Source organism: Stenella coeruleoalba (genome assembly GCF_951394435.1).
Source record: "Stenella coeruleoalba genome assembly, chromosome: 2".
NCBI lineage: Eukaryota > Metazoa > Chordata > Mammalia > Artiodactyla > Delphinidae > Stenella > Stenella coeruleoalba.
Genome location: NC_137147.1, coordinates 178,182,721 through 178,199,941, shown reverse-complemented (window position 1 = coordinate 178,199,941; position 17,221 = coordinate 178,182,721). Strand labels below are relative to the sequence as shown.

Here is a 17,221-nt window from a genome sequence, read left to right as displayed (position 1 = left end):
TTGTTATTAATTTTAACTACTCATTTACAGGTCAGACTGACTTTCCTCCAATATGCTTTTTTCTTGGCTCAGGGTCAATAGAAAATAGTCGAACAAAAAATGGATGTTTGTCAGTAGTTGATGCAGGATTTTTGACAGATTCCCCTAAAAGGCCCCCTAAAGAGCCAGTAGGAAGAGATAAAACCACAAGATATTTATGGTCATTGTTAGGGAAAGTTGTAGGACAAAATCAAGTTTATGTTAATAAATATCCAGCTAAAGTTGTTCATCCTTCTAGATATGATGATTGTGATGAGGCTGCAGGGGAAGCTACAAATGAATGGATTTGGATAAATATTAAAACTGGATATCCTTTATGGATATATTGTATGTATAATAAAGAGAATAAAATAACCATTCCTGGAACTAGATATTATATTTCAGATTGGAGTACTAATTTTCCTGAGGGAGATTATAGAACATATTTAGAGAAAGGCATATTATATCCATGGAATAATTCCTATATTCCCCGTCCATTGAAGGTAAATAGATGGAATAGTCATGGATGGGTGGCTCCTATTTATACTTTTGTATATGAAAATAAAACCTATTATCAACCTCAGTTATGGAGATTACCCTTAACCACTCGTAAAATAACGTTAATTAGAGCTACTACCCATATGGAAGAGTACCATGTTCAAACCTGTGTGTCATCTCCGTATTCCTTATTGCTTTCTAATGATAGTGAAAAGTTGCAGATTATGCAGTATAATATGAGATTTTATATTACCTGTCAGCAATGCATACTGACCACTTGTATTGTTCCTGAAATGAATGTGTCAACCATAATGGTGTTAAAAAGACCAGCTTATATTATGTTGCCAGTAGCGCTTAATGAATCTTGGTATACAGATATAGGGGCGGAAATTGTAAGACAGGTTGGAGAGCTCATACGGCCAAAAAGATTCGTGGCTACTTTGATTTTGGGAATTTCCGCTTTGATAGGAATACTGAGTTCTTTTACTGTTGCAACATATACTTTAGTAAAAGAAGTACAAACAGCACAATATGCTAATGATTTATCAAAAAATATATCCTTGGCTTTAGCGACTCAGGAAGCAATAGATAGAAAGTTAGAAGCTAAAGTTGATGCCCTTGAAGAAGCAGTTTTACATATTGGTCAAGAACTTACTGCTTTAAAAATTCGCCTATTTTTAACATGCCATAAAAAATATTCTTGGATATGTGTTACTCCCTTAAAAGTAAATTATTCTGAATATTCCTGGGAAAAAATTCAAATGCATATTTTAAATATATGGAATTCTAGTGATGTAGGAATTGATTTGGAACATTTACATAAACAAATTCATGATATTGCAGCCTCTCAATATGATATAAATCCCTCTAAGGCTGCTGCAGAATTTTTACAAAATTTACAAAGTTATTTTAAGGGTAATTCCTTTATGCATATTTTGATAAATTATGGGGCTGCCGGAGTGGTTATAATTTTGCTCCTTATTTCTTTTCCAGTCATCATCCGATTAATTCAAGTTGCCCTCCAGAGTGTATATAAAACCAAAGTGAAATTGCATACTGCTTTTTTAAAAAATAAAAAAGGGGGAGATGCCGGGAGCCGTATAGGAAGTGCCTTTGAGTCTCAGCACGGACGAGACCCATAGTGCCAAGCAAAGCTGGTGCTGTCAGGTGTAAATATGGAAAAGCAAAGTTCTCGTTTGCAAAGCTTCCTGCCTCCTGGTGGCTGGTGCCGTGTAATTGGTCTCTCTTGCCCAGTGCTGTAAGCTGGGCCCTCTCTGGAGGAGAAACCTGGGTTCCCGAAGACATGTGATCAGAGCCGGGGCCCCGCCAGTTGGCGAGGGAATCCCAGGGCAGGTGCTGGGCGTGGAGGCCACGGGGGCATAGGCTACCAAGGTGACAGAGAACTGACCTTCTCTGGGGGCGCTGCACCTCGCTCACTCGCACACCTCACATCTCCCTGCTTGGCCCCGGAGGATGGCTGGTTAGCCAGAGACGGGTAAGATTCCTCAGGGAAGGAACAACCTAAGACAGGCACAGTCGCAGAGGGGCCATCAGGAGAGAACTTGGGGGCCAACAGAGGTGGGGCATAGACCCTCACCCCCCCAACTTTGCAGGAGCCTGAACCCTCACCCCTTTTGAGAGAGGTCTCTTGTCCCCATGGCTGCTTCGCTTCCCACGCCCAGCTCAGATGGGAACCCAGGTAGCAGACCAGAGACCTGGCCAATGGCAACTGCTCTTCCACCGCAGCAGGGCTTTGTTTCCCATTTCCTCCGTGAACCACAGCTTTTCTCTGTGTGGAAGCAAAGCTTTCCTCTGTGTGGCTCCCCTTGTCTTCCCCTGCCTTTGCCTAAGGTGATTTTTATAGGATTGCTTTTGGTGTTGGGAAAAATGTATAGTTTTAATGCAGGGGTTTAGGAAAGACCCCAATTTAGGGTAAAAATCAAGAGAAAGATTATAGCTACTTTGGCTCCTTTAATGATTATATTTGTTGGGGAAATATAATGGTGGGAACATTTCTGCAGCAGCTTTGTACTTTAAAAGATGCTGGGAATTACTTGGGTATGGTGGCAAGGTTTTATGCAACAGTGGGTTTAATCAATGAGTTTACGGTACAATGTCCGCTCCCATAGTTTTTTAGAAGTATAAAAAATGATGTGTATTGTTTTGATTGTTTTGATTACTATTGTAGGTTAGGAAATTTTTGGGTATGGTGGTGGGAAGGTTTTATGCTACAGTGGGTACATAATAAATTAGATAGAGTAGGCTACTTGGTAGCCTTTTATAAGTAGAATTGTTTTTTGTATAATTTAGTGCCTTGTTTTGATTATAAAGGTAGAAGAAAATAGTCTATAAATATTTACAATTGTTAAAAGAATAATGTGCTTGAGTTTGTGCTTTGAATAGTTGGGTGATTGAACAAGAACATATAGGTACAAGAACATCTAATTTTCTAAGGAAGACGATGAAACCGCAGACTGTGTTCCTGACGTAGATGTGACCAACATGTGACTAACCACAGGAGAAGAAAGAGACTCTGGGCGATGGGAAAATTACCTAACCTGTTTTGATCAATCTGCTGATGTAAATCACCTTTGTTTTGTGGCCTATGTGGGGGAGTTTTCGGCGTGGAAATGAAAATGTTAAATTTGAAAATGAGATCATTTTATAGTATAAAAGCTTATGGAATCTTGAAAATAAATTTGTCAGATCCTTGCATCCTCTGAGGTGTACTGAGTTCTGTCCACGCCGACTCCGTCCTCTCCTTTGGGTGAATCCTGTTCAGCTGGGGCTGGTCCCCAGCAGTGGCTATTCTCCCAGGGCCCAGCTAAGAGGGAACAGATAAAATGCCCGTCCCTCAGTCTTTCCCTAGAAGGGGACTGACTGCATACTTTACAGCCTGCTGCCTGGGGGGTCCAGCTGCTAATTTGCATGCAGCAAGGGGCTAGCTGTGATCCTCCTGGGGGAGCTGGTGGGCCCTTCTGCCACCTTCTTTCTCCGACTTGCTGCAATGATAAAATCAGGTCACCCACAGGTCTCTGGAAGGAGCTTAGACACACACCTGGCTTATATACTTTCCCAGGTGCCCGAGGGTCCAGTTTCTAATCAGTCTGCTTTTATGTGCTAACTGTGATCCTCTCCTTTGGGATATCATCAGGTATTAGCACACCCTCAACCACTGGGAGTCACTAAAAACAAAGACAACAGCTGGTATAACCACGAAGTTTTGAGTGACAAACAGGAACTTGGCCTGGATTGACTGATGAGCTTCATCTCCCACACAAGACCACTCAAGACTGGGAGAGGTGCCTCTTTTATTTAATGTGCAGAAACCAACACAGAGAGTCAAGGAAAATAATATCTTCCAAGCAAAAGAACAAGATACATCTCCAAACTGATATTAATAAAACAGAGACAAGTAATTTACCCAATAGAGAGTTCAGAATAACAGCTACAAAGATACTCAGTGAGGTCAGGAAAGTAATGCATGAGCAAAGTAAGAATTTCAACAAAGAGAGAGAAAATATTAAAAAGTACCAAAGAGAAATCACAAAGCTGAAGAACACAATAACTTAAATGAAAAGTTCAGTAGAGGTGTTCAACAGCAGACTAGAAAACTGGAAGAAAGAAACAGTAAACTCAAAGAAAGGGCAGTCAAATATATCCTGAAGCAAAAAGAAAAAAAGAATCAAAAAGAGTCAAGCTAGCTTAAAGGACTTATGAGACAACAGCAAGAGGATCAATCTACACATTACAGGAACTCAAGGAGAAGAGAGAGATGGGGGCAGAAAGCTTATTCAAAGAACTAATGGCTGATAATTTCCCTAACCTTGGGGAAAGAAACAGACATCTAGATCCAGGAAGCATACATAAGGAGTGCCAAATATAATGAATATAAAGAGACAAACACTGAGACACATTATATTAAATTGTCAAAAATTAAAGACAAAAAGAGATTCTTAAAAACAGCAAAAGAAAAGCAACTTGTTACATAAAAGGGAACCCTTGTAAGACAAAACAAATTTTTCAGGAGAAACTTTGCAGGCTGGAAGGGAGTGAGAAGATATATTTAAAGTGCTTAGAGATAAAAGCTTCCAGCCAAGAATACTCTACCTAGCAAAGCTGTCATTCAGAATTAAATGAGGGATAAAGAGTTTTCAAGACAAACAAAAGCTGAAAGAGTTCATCACCAATAGACCAGACTTATAAGAAATGTCAAGGGGAATTCTTCAAGCTAAAATGAAAGGACACTAATTAGTAATATGAAAATGTTTGAAAATATAAAACTCAATGGTAAAGGTAAATGTATAGGAAAATCCAGAATATTCTGATACTATAATGGTGGTAAGTAAATCACCTATAACTGTTGTATAAAGGTTAAAAGACAAAAGTATTAAAAATAACTATAGGGCTTCCCTGGTGGCGCAGTGGTTGAGAATCTGCCTGCTAATGCAGGGGACACGGGTTCGAGCCCTGGTCTGAGAGGATCCCACATGCCGCGGAGCAACTAGGCCCGTGAGCCACAACTACTGAGCCTGCGTGTCTGGAGCCTGCGCTCCACAACAAGAGAGGCCGCAATAGTGAGAGGTCCACGCACCGCGATGAAGAGTGGCCCCCACTCGCCACAACTAGAGAAAGCCCTCGCACAGAAACAAAGACCCAACACAGCAAAAATTAATTAATAAACTTCTACCCCCAACATCTTAAAAAAAAATAACTATAAATACAATAATTTGTTAACGTATACACAATATAAAAAGATGTAAATTGTGACATCAAAAATATAAAAGGTCGGGGGAATGTAAAAATACAGACTGTTTGCATACATTCAAAGTTAAGTTGTTATCAGCTTTAAATACACTGTTATAACTCTAAGATGTTTCATGTAATCTTCACAACAACCACACAATAAAACCTATAGTAGATACACAAAATAAAAGGAAAAGAATCTAAGTAATACTACTGAGAAATCATCAAATCACAAAGGAAGTGAGCAGAGAGGAAGAAAGGAACAAAAGAAAGTCAGGACAGACAGAAAACAATTAACAAAATGGCAATATTAAGTGCATACCTACCAATAATTACTATAAATATAAATGGACTAAATTCTCCAATCGAAAAACATAGAGTGGCTTAATAGATTAAAAAAAAAATCAAAAAAACACAAGACAACTATATGCTACAAGAAACTCATTCCAACTTTAGGACATACATAGGCTTAAAATGAAGGGATTAAAAAAAATTATTCCATGCAAATGGTGTTGAGAAAACTAGACACCCACATTCAATAGAGTACAACTGGTCCACTCTCTAACACTATACAGAAAAATCAACTCAAAATGATTAAAGACTTGAATGTAAAACCTGAAATCATAAAAATCCTAAAAGAAAATACAGGCAATAAACTCCTCGACATTAATCTTTTTGTATTTGACACTAACAGCAAAGGGAAAAAAAACAAAAATAAACAAATGGGACTACATCAACCTAAAGAGGTTCTGCATAGCAAAGGAAACCATCAGCAAAATGAAAATGCAACCTCCTGAATGGGAGAAATTTTCTGTAAACCACATGTCTTAATAGAGGTTTAATATCTAAAATATACAAGGAACTTATACAACTCAATAGCAAAAAAATAACCCAATTCAAAAAATGAGCAAAGGACCTGAACAGATTTTTTTTCCAAAGGAGACTTACAAATGGCTAAGAAGTACAGGAAAAGGTGCTCAACATCACTAATCGTCAGGGAAATGCAAATCAAAACCGCAATGAGATATCACCTCACACTTGTTTAGGCTAGCTATTATTAAAAAGATAAGAGATAACAAATGATGCAGAGGAGGAAGAGAAAGGGGAACCCTGCTAGTGTGAATGTAAATTGGTACAATCCTTTTGGAAAACAGTGTGGAGGTTCCTCAAAAAATTAAAAATAGGACTACCATATGATCCAGCAATCCCACTTCTTGGTATATATCCAAAGGAAATGAAACCACTATCTCGAAAAGATAGCTGCACTCCATGTTCATTGCAGCATTATTTATTATAGCCAAAACATGGAGACAACCTAAGTATCCACCAACAGATGAATGATGAAGAAAATGAAGTATGTATATACAATGGAATATTATTCAGCCTTTAAAAAGAGGGAAATTCTGCCGTTTGCAACAGCATTGATTAACCTGGAGGGCATTATTCTAAGGAAATAAGCCAGACAGAGACAGACAAGTACTACATGATATTACTTATAGGTGGAATTTAAAAGTCAAACTCACAGAAACAGAGGGTACAACAGTGGTTGTCAGGGGGTTGGGGGGTGGGAGACATAGAGAGATGCTGGTAAAAGGGTACAAACTTTCAGTTATATGATAAATAAGGTCTTAGGATCTAATGTATAATATAGTGACTACAGTAGATAATACTGCATGGTATCACTGAAATTTGCTAAGAGATTAGAACTTAAGTGTTCCCACCACACACACACACAAAAAGGTAAATATGTGACGTGATGGTCATGTTAACTTGACGGTTAGGAATCCTTTCCCAACAAATATGTGTATCAAATCATCATCTCTTACACTTTAAATGTATTACAATTTTATGTCAACTATACCTCAATAAAACTAAAGAAAAAAACTAAACATAAAAGTAAAAAGAAGTGAAAACTCCAGACTGACTTTTGAATGAACCTGAAGGAAATGAGCATGTAACCCTTGCTCGCCACTGTTGAATGAAGAGCCCTGACTTAGGGCATAATCAAAATTTAGCCACAAAGTAATTCAGTCAAGTATTCAGTGGGATTTAATTAAGTAGATTTTTAAATGCACCCCGAAAAGTTCACTTTATTTGACATTTTTCTTTCAGGAGGGAAATTGTTCATCTATGTCATGTCACTTGAGTTTTGTTTCGTATTTATTCACACAGATAATCAGATCTAAATGCTTTTCTATTCATGGGAAAGCAAAATGGTTCCTGGGCACTTGTGAAGCCTGAGCCGATCAGTGATAAAAGATGAACGTGACACTCTGAATAATAATCCTAACAATTTAGAATATTGGGGCAGAAAGACTTGTTCAGCGAGTCACTGCTTTCTGCTAGAATTCTTTCACCTTTCGAGGCTACAACGTTAGAAATTATATTTGGGGGGCATGATGTCGACCTTTCTGTTACAATATAAATTATTAAGACAAAGAAACAAGTAATTTTACTTTCCTTAGGTTTTTAATATACAGCGTTACTAGCATCCTGGTACTCTACATGGATGATTGTGGGATTTTCTGACGGTAAATGTGGTACTTACCCATTCGAAGACATTCCAGAGAAGCTTGGCCCCAGTTCCTTGTATATGAAGACTCGATATAGTAGCAGTGACCATGGAAAGGAATCCACGCTGTGTGCTCTGACTCGGGGCATCTACCAGGCAGCTGTGGAGGTTCAGTGGCAGGGATTTCTGTTAATAAAAAGACATTTCAAATAAAGTAAGACCTGAAGTTTCTTTAGTACATAGAATAATATATAAGCCATTAAGGAAATTTTCATCGCCTATCATTATTTTTTTTAAGCTCTAATGGTAATCATTTGGATATGCCATTTCTATTATTGAGTATTCTTTTTACTTTATCATTTTTTTCATACAAAATGTATTTCCATAGAAGGTACTATGGTATAACAGCGGTCAATCACATTCATAATTAAGCATGAGGATCTACAGATAACCTACAAAGACATTAATAAGTTCCCCTAAAAGGTCAACCATAAATAATTTGCAAAGGCAGTCTTCCTTCTAGACAGTTTTCTTTTTCTAGGATCCTAGCCCTTATAAAACCTTCTTAGCTATGACTGACATTGATGTTATAACTAAACGGTATAGGTAGAATTCTAGGACTTTACCACTGTCCGACTCTATAACTGTATTCTAGGACTGTATCACTGTATTATCACTGACTCTGATGAACCTACGCATATTCTGATACAATTATTTTGATATAGCTGTGCCGTCAACATCAAAAGTAATCATCATTTCCTGAGGACGCTGACATCATAGATTCAGAGGCCTATCCCAATAATAAAAATTCAGAAATGTATAAAGAGGAAATAAATTCTAGCAACGAAGAAAAATTTCTCTCTCTGTTATTTTGATCTCTCTATATTTGTTTATTGCCAGGTCAGTCTTTGGTTAGGTGAAGGAATATGTTTTATATTATCCTTAAGCCACCCCAAAACATGTGACTGTTTAAGAATATCAACGGTGGTTTGTATCAGCTTATTGAGAAAATTTCAAATCCCTTGATTGTTTTTGTGGATTCAATTACCGTCTGATCTTTTGCAGAGAAAATAAAAACTTTCATTGCAACGTGCTGTCTTCCAATAGCCGTCAAGATCCATATAAACACACGCTGACTTCAGTCTGGGCTCATCACTGGCCCAATTAGTGTATCTCACCCTCCATTTATCGGTCCAAACATATTCATTATTGGTCTGCAAGAACAAGAACAACTATTCACATGGAGCCTGGCTTCGTTTAGAAAATACCAAAAGAACCCAGCAAGGAGTAAAAAGTATAATTAAGACTGTGATTTGACAAAGAATCTTCAACATTTGGGAATTAAAAGAACATTATAAATTTTTTCTACCAAATCAAATTCAGGAAATGCAGCCTTTTTTAAGAAAAAACGACTTCTTAAAGCTCCCCATGAAGACATCGTTGGAAGCTATTCTGCAAAACACAGACTTAAAAACCTATGTCTTATTCTAGAAAACTCTCTTTATTTGCAGGCCCTCAGTGCAAAAGAGGGGTTTTACCTTTGGAACAAATAAAACACGTATTATATTATCACTGAAATGATAATAAAAACTAAGTCATTTTCCTTGCACTCATGGACCCGAGAGAAACACTTTTCTAATCTTCTTACTGTTTGGCTGTTGAAACAGGGCCAACAACAAATGACTTATGCAAGGTGACGTGGCTGGATAAGAGAGGAGCCTAGGTCTCTTACCTTCCAGTTAGGTGGTCTTTCAACCAAAATGAATCTGATGGCATCTTTTAAAGATAATTGTTTTATTCAATTTGCATACTGCTTATTAAATTTATTGGGGCAAATTTATGGTCACATACAAATTAACTGACAACATCAAAAAGACTACTTATCAATAATGTTCTTTTGACGGTCTAAAAGAAATTTTACAGGTAAAACCTCACAACAGATGCTGTATAACCTTAATCAGAGATGAGTGAATTTTTAAACCATTCAAACAGCTGTCCCCTTTTTAACTGCATTATTTAATTTACCAAAGCAACTACCAAGGATTTAATGACAAAATCAAAAGCATGCATTATCTCGAGTTAGAATTTTGTAGTATTCTACCATATTTAATCAAATAATGCTGGCATAATCATTAACTCCATAGATGTAATAAATAGAACAGTATTGTTTTAGCTATAAATGTTGGGATAATGGAAAGCTATTTAATCTTTCTAACAATAAATAAAAGCCTATTTTAAACTCATAAGAGAATTGGGACCATATTTGTGAGAAGAAAATATATGAATTATCAAGAGAATTAGTTACTAAAAATAGATCCAACATAGAAGTAAAGATGCCATGCTTAAGTTTAAACACAGAAATCATTGTGTAACTACTTACTTTGAAATGTTTACTAACCTACTTGGGAAATACGCATTGCAAGAAGTGTAAATGTCGAGCTCTGCATCATGGTGGAAGAAGTTCTACAAAGTCTGGCACCAGTCTGCTTTCCAGCTCTACCCCCTTACCTCCTTTTATTTCTTCTTGGTACTCCTTCCTTATGAGCCACCATCCCAGACCACATCTGTAAAGTTTGACTTTCTCAGAGAAGCCCTGTTGGTCCTCTCCCCTTGCACAAATGATCGCTTTTCTCTCCTCTCCCAGCACTTTGTATATACCTCTCTTTGACACTGTATTATCTCTTGATTACTTGTTGACATCTCTATTTATTGTACTAGGAAGTTTGCTGATTGACTAGTTAGATGGATGGATGGATGGATGGAGGATAGATGGATCCCCTGGCATCAGAGAAGACTCATTTTAGGAAAATGTTGGCAACTCCCACACCACTCTTAGTTCTGTGTCTCAACCCTCACTCTACACCATCTTTTGCCAACCTTCCTTCTCTGTTATGGAATACAGGGAATTGACCGCAATGAAATCTGTCACACACGGATGGAAGCGGCCCAGCTTCAGAACAGATAGCAACTCTAGAATGACTTTCCACAAAAAATAAGGAATATCCTCATCGCCCAGGAACTATGCCCCTGACGCTTTCTTAATTCCTTTCTTAATTCCTATCCATAGTTGTCATCATGACACTAGAAAGAAATAAGTTAATAAATAAAACTGTTTAGATGCAGAACTTAATTTTCATACTCAAAATATACAGTAACGCTGTATATTAAAAACCTAAGGAAAGTAAAAATAATACTTATCAGTTAGGTAAGTCTTAGTTTGATTTCTGACATAACATCACGAACTTGCTAGATCCTTGCACTGGGTCCTAGAGAGATTGGGTCTTGTACATGTCAGTATCATTTCCAAAGCCCAGCAGGTTTTTACACACAACAAGTATTCAACAGAATGAACAGAAGAGAATCATATTCAATCACAATTTTTCGATCATGTCAAGTCGCACGTGTTTCCAGCATCTCACCAAGTTACTGTTCAGGGCGATCCACACAGGTTCATTCAGCGTCTGCATCTGCATCCACGCAAACGCATTACTATAGGGATCTAGAATGCTAGCGATCAGGGAAGTGTGAAGCTTGCAATAGTCATCTGCTTCATGCCACTGCAGCTTTAATTTCATGAGTGAGTAGCTACTTTCGCCATATTTAATAAAGCCATCTGTTGGAATTGTTGTTGGAGAACTAGGCAAGGAAGGGTCTGGAATCAAAAATTATTTCCATTAATATTAAACATTACCTGAGCGCCATCTGTACATGACTTCTGTACCTCACACATCCTAAAAAGAATCTGAACATCACAATTCAAACTGTCAGGGGTTAAACATATTTTCATGAGCCATTTCACACCAGAACACAAAGTTCTATTTTTTAACCAGTATGCCTGACTGAATTAAGTCATTTCCAAATGCTATTTAGAATATTAAGGTAAATACACGATCAAGTTTCTAACCTATAAAACCAAAAAGACTTGCAAATACTATGAGATCTAGTATCTGGATGAAAGACACGCCACAGTTTAATCTCATAAATTAAAGAACATCTATCATCCTGTCAACACGAATCTTTTTTTTTTTTCCATCTTGGTCAAATTTTAAGGTCAAGAACAGTCTTCCTCTCCTTCCCTTCCCCCACCCGACTCTGTTCCATTCCACCCATGAATTTGCATCTATTTGTATCTATTTGACTTCACCTGTGAATCCTGTACCTTCAAGAAACTGGTTTATGGTCTGGAATGAAGCCATATAACAGTTTCCACTTCATTTAACCTTGATCTCAGGATCAAGCTTTAATCTTATGATGATTTCCCATGTGAGCCCCATATCTTATCCAAACTGAAGCCTTCGCAAGCTGGTGTCACTCTGGCTTTCTGATCTTTCCTCCTCAATCTCTCAGCATGCGTTTCTAATAACGACTCTAGACTCACCCATACTTTGGGCCACTTACTGTCAAGACCCCAAAAAATCTTGTTTCTGGGCGCCTTAGCTGATGCCTTAGGGCAGAACAGAGGTCAGCGGATGACAGCCAGAGGGTGAAATCTGGCCTGTTGTCTGTTTTTGTAGCCCATGAGTTTTTAAATGGTTGGGGAAAAAAAAACAATGAAAAATATTTTGTGACATGTAAACAATACATGAAATTCCAATTTGTGTCCATAAATAAAGTTTCAGTGGAACTCGGCCACGCTCATTTGTTTACATACTGTCTATGATTGTCTGCGATCACAGCAGAGTTGAGTCATTGCAACAAAAACTTCATGGTCTACAAAGCCTGCAATATTTATAATCTGTCTCTTACAGAAAAAGGCTGCCAACCCCTGGTCTAGGGCTTTAGATGTCCCTGCCTACTGATGTTGTCTTGGCCAATTCTCCAACCTGTTCCACTGCATACCAACCCAACCCACCATGTGCCCTCTTCTGCCACTCCAAGAATGCCAAACTTTCTTTTGAAGCATCTGGTAAGGCAACAATTTTAATTCAGCAAGGAGGGCAGCCTCCCCTTTCTTCTGCTGTTGCTGCCACCGTGTGTTGATAGAAGAGCATTAAACCAAGAGACCCAGCCCCGGATCCTTACGTGTTACAGCCAGTAGGAAGTAAACAGTCTCATCGTTTCCCAGCTTGGAGAGAGCTGGGTTTGTCTTAACAACATGGGAAAAGTTTTGGACTGCTAAAAGTGCCCAATGAAGCTTGAGAGAAAGCTTTAAGAAGCTTCGCCAAAGGCTATACGCAGCCAGGAAATTAGCTCATTTATCCAATTAGCTTGTTTATTAAAACACTCATAGAAAAAATTATAAGGAAAAAACTAAATCACTGAGAGGACACTTTCAGGTGGTTAGATTATGGGTCATCTTTTCTCTTTCTGCTTTTCTGTATTTTCTAAAATTTCATCAAGGGATTGTTCTTAAGCGTTTTATATTCATATGTGTTCATTCACGTTTTTATTTAGGTATCTTTATATATTTACATGAATTCATATATATTCATTCATACATACTCATATATATGAATAAAAGCAACCCTGTTTTACTTTTTATTTATTTAATTTTATCCTTTTGGCCACGCTGCACAGATTGCGGGATCTTAATTCCCCAACCAGGGATCAAACCCAGGCCCCAGCAGTGAAAGCCCTGAGTCCTAAACACTGGGCCACCAGGGACTTCCTGAAAACAACACTGTTTTAAAAAAATACTGAACACACATTCTTTGTTGAAATTTTAGAAAATATAGAAAAGCATAAAAATGAGAAAAAAATTACTTAGACTCTAACCACATCAATATCTTAGTGTTTCCTCATAATTGTTATATATAGAGATATATAGATGTATAGACATATTATATATAATATAAATGCAAATATATATACATAGAGAGAGAGCGTTAGAAAGAGACAGTTTTTGATAAATGAAGAAAAATACAGTAGTACAGTGAAGGAACGAAAGGTCTTAATCCCACGATGCAAACACATCCACTATTCCTATTTTGATGCATTTCCATCGCCTTCTTGTTCTTTTTTTTTAAGGGGGTTCAAAGTGTTTTTTGCGTCATCAGTAGTCTACAAAATTTCATATTCTGTCTTTTTCACGTTAACACTGTCGACCTTTCCTGAAACCCAAGTCATTAAAAATTGTCAAAATATCTTTTGTTGGCAGTAAATATTCTATCCCTTGTGTTTACAGGAAGAAGAAAAAGAAGATTTTAAACAAGTTTAGGAACCATCATTCCCTCCTGGAAGGGGACTCCCCTCTTTCCCCAAAGTGTGGAAGCACAGATGCGTTACCAGTGGCCTAAGATTCTGGTGCTCGAAGGGTGTAGCAGAGAGAGAAAAGCGGCATGGCCTGGACCTTCTTTTGGATCAATAGGAGGTTAGAATTCCTGCAGGACTTTGCAATCACCTGAAAATATCTTCAGTGATTTTCAGTCATTGTCAGAAATTGATATCAGTTCCCTGATTCCCCAGAAAGTATAGAAAAATTTGTTAGATCCGGGAGATCAAGCAGCTTCTAATTCAAGCTCCTCTGAGAGCTCTGCTCAGGGTGACAGCAACCCACCTCAACTTCAACCCTCATCTCTAATCTTTTATTTTCTGAACCTCTTCTTATGTAGCCAAATGTTTCTATTCTAATTTCACTCGAAACTAAAATGCACACGACCATAATCTTGATTCTTGGTCGATATCCACATATCTGTTTTATTTTCTTTGCACCATAGTTAGGCTTCCTAAGATGAAAAAAGGACCACAAATAAAACATCTACATTTTTAGAGACACAGAATATATAACAAGTAATGAGGCATATAGGGTGTTTGGGGGCAACGGTTCTCAAATTACACAAATTGAAGTGAGGTATCCCTGCTCTGACATTTTTTACTTTTAAGGTAGAGGTAAGCAAGCAGCCCAAATTTCTAACAAGATTAGAAAAAGTTTCAACCTCTAGTTTAACCTGTGCAAACTTTCTGGTAATGGATGAGGGGGCGCATTCATGAATAAATTACGGAAAATATCCTTTTTGTCTGTCACAGCCATCCATGGATGAAAGTGAGAATCAAATAAACATGTTGATGGGGACTTCCCTGGCGGTCCAGTGATTAAGACTCCGTGCTTCCACTGCAGGGGGCGCAGGTTCGATCCTTCGTCGGGGAACTAATATTCCACATGCCACACGGCACGGCCAAAAAAAAATTTTTAATTATTTAATGAAAAAAATTTTTAAAAAACAACGTGTTGATGTGCAAGGGAAGGGTCACTTTTTTAAAACAAAACTTAATTTTTTTAGAGCAGTTTAAGGCGCACAGCAAAATTGAGAAGAATGTCACTTTTTAAAAAGTATGGAAAAACCCCACCCCTTCCAGCCCAGCGTGGTCCGGTAGGACTTACCGGGAGGTGTTCGGCATATATAACCTCGCTTACTGTCACAGGTGTCATCCATCCATTTTCCTGCGTCCCTTGACTTCCCTCCGATAATAAGAACACAGTCAGCCTGTATATTCATGGAGAAGAAAAAAAAAAAGCCAAATGTGGATGGATAATTATTTAAACCAATTCATTAATAAGCAAAAAAAAAAAAAAATCCTTTATCCCTAAACTCCAACTTTAAGGATAGTCCTAATTCATCTACAGCATGTTTAATTCATCCCTACTTTCCATGCTACTGGCCAATTTTCACGCAGATCCCTCACTGAACCCTTGCTATTTTAATTGAAAATTAAGCAGAGTTGGATAAACTTTGGAGCTGGTTCTGAGAAACGCTGCTGTCAGAAATCTCATTAATTCCCTGAAAGCTACCACAGCTTTCACCAGGGCCAGAGACCTCTTCTCAGCCTCCAGCCTCATTATCCCATGAGCCTCAACTATCAGGAACCCCTAACCGTACATTTCAAAGATCCTCTGCTCATTCCCATCCCCCTTCTTAGCTATTCTTATCTTTCATTATCCTGGCTCAGCATCTCTGCTCTAAACCAGGAAACCTACACAGAACAAGGATGTTTCCACTACACAATGCACGTGAACATTTCTCTCCCACTCTCTTTATCAAACTATATTTAATCCTCTTCATTTTATAAGTCCTGAAATTGTAACAACACAATATATGTGTTTTGATTCCAGTTTTGTGGAATACAAACTTTATATTTTTACACACACTAAGAAAAAAATCTAGGAATAAAACCAACAAAACAGTGTTGTTGTTTTTTTCCTGGAAGGTGAGTTTACAGATTTTGTTTGTTTCTGTTGTTTCTCCTTTTCATTATGTTCTAAAAACAAAAAAACTTGTGCAACATTGAATTTTTTTAAATGAAATTTACCACTCATCCAGGAAATCTTTCTAAGCAAACCCTATCTCACTCCAGTCTACTTTTCAGCCCTCATTTATGTAATAAGGATTGAAAGAATTTCTCCCCCGAAAGTCACTTACCCACAACCAGAATATATCTACCCTACACGGAGCTACCAAATTAATTATCATAAAGATGCCATCTTGATGAGATTGTTTTTCTGCTCAAAACCTTTTTTTTTTTTTTTTTTTTTTTTTTTTGCTGCCTATCTGACAAAGTCCAAACTCTTTCCCAGGGCATCTAAATTTCTCTGAATTCTGCTTTCCGCGTTCTAAAGTTGATGCCTATTTCTTTTCTGCATGACACTCCTACTATATTTAAAGCTCTTTACTTCCGCCCAAACCCATCTTGTGCCTTTTTCTTAAAGACTTTATTCACCTTTCCCACTTAACACAACCTTCTCCAGCCTCTTGCCATGATTCCCTAATCATGATGTTTTAAACTTCTTGGGAAGAAGACCCACATTCTTCTTCACATGCCTTCTTTCCATCAAATGAAGAGCTCCACAGATATGTGCTGCCTGATTAGATCACTACATCCCACGGTAAGTTTCCTTCCTCCTAACTACTATCATGCTTTATAGCTGATCTTCTCATTACACACTTTCATTTTGTTCCTCTCGTCTTTCTTGTAGAAGACTTGGGGTCTAGCTTAGGTGTAAGCTTCTTCAAGGTAGAATAAAATCTTATGTGCCTTCATGGATTCCACAATGCCTAGTATGGTGTTTAACACTGATTAGTCAGCTTCAATGATGTAAGATTAAAAACAGGGAAATAAAGAAGCAATTGTCATGTACCACAATGTTCATTGAAGCTCTATTTACAACAGCCAGGACATGGAAGCAACCTAAGTGTCCATCAACAGATGAATGGATAAAGAAGATGTGGCACATATATACAATGGAATATTATTCAGCCAGAAAAAGAAATATAATTGATCTATATGTAGTGAGGTGGATGGACCTAGAGTCTGTCATACAGAGTGAAGTAAGTCAGAAAGAGAAAGACAAATACACTATGCTAACACATATATATGGAATCTAAAAAAAAAAAATGGTCATGAAGAACCTAGAGGCAGGACAGGAATAAAGACAGACGTAGAGAATGGACTTGAGGATATTGGGAGGGGGAAGGGTAAGCTGGGACGAAGTGAGAGAATGGCACTGACATA

The 17,221-nt window shown here is 37.8% G+C and overlaps 1 protein-coding gene across 3 annotated transcripts in view; it reads right to left on the bottom strand.

The window, feature by feature from the left end:
• The window catches only part of MRC1 (mannose receptor C-type 1), a 107,827-nt gene that overhangs the window by 16,918 nt on the left and 73,688 nt on the right, over positions 1–17,221 (bottom strand). For all 3 annotated transcript variants that reach the window (XM_079913786.1, XM_079913785.1, XM_079913784.1), the window contains 4 exons: positions 15,096–15,198; positions 11,194–11,426; positions 8,823–8,988; positions 7,811–7,960 (listed from right to left, as the gene is read on the bottom strand). In XM_079913786.1, the coding sequence (XP_079769912.1) occupies positions 7,811–7,960; positions 8,823–8,988; positions 11,194–11,426; positions 15,096–15,198 (652 nt within the window). The remainder of the gene's footprint in view (positions 1–7,810; positions 7,961–8,822; positions 8,989–11,193; positions 11,427–15,095; positions 15,199–17,221) is intronic.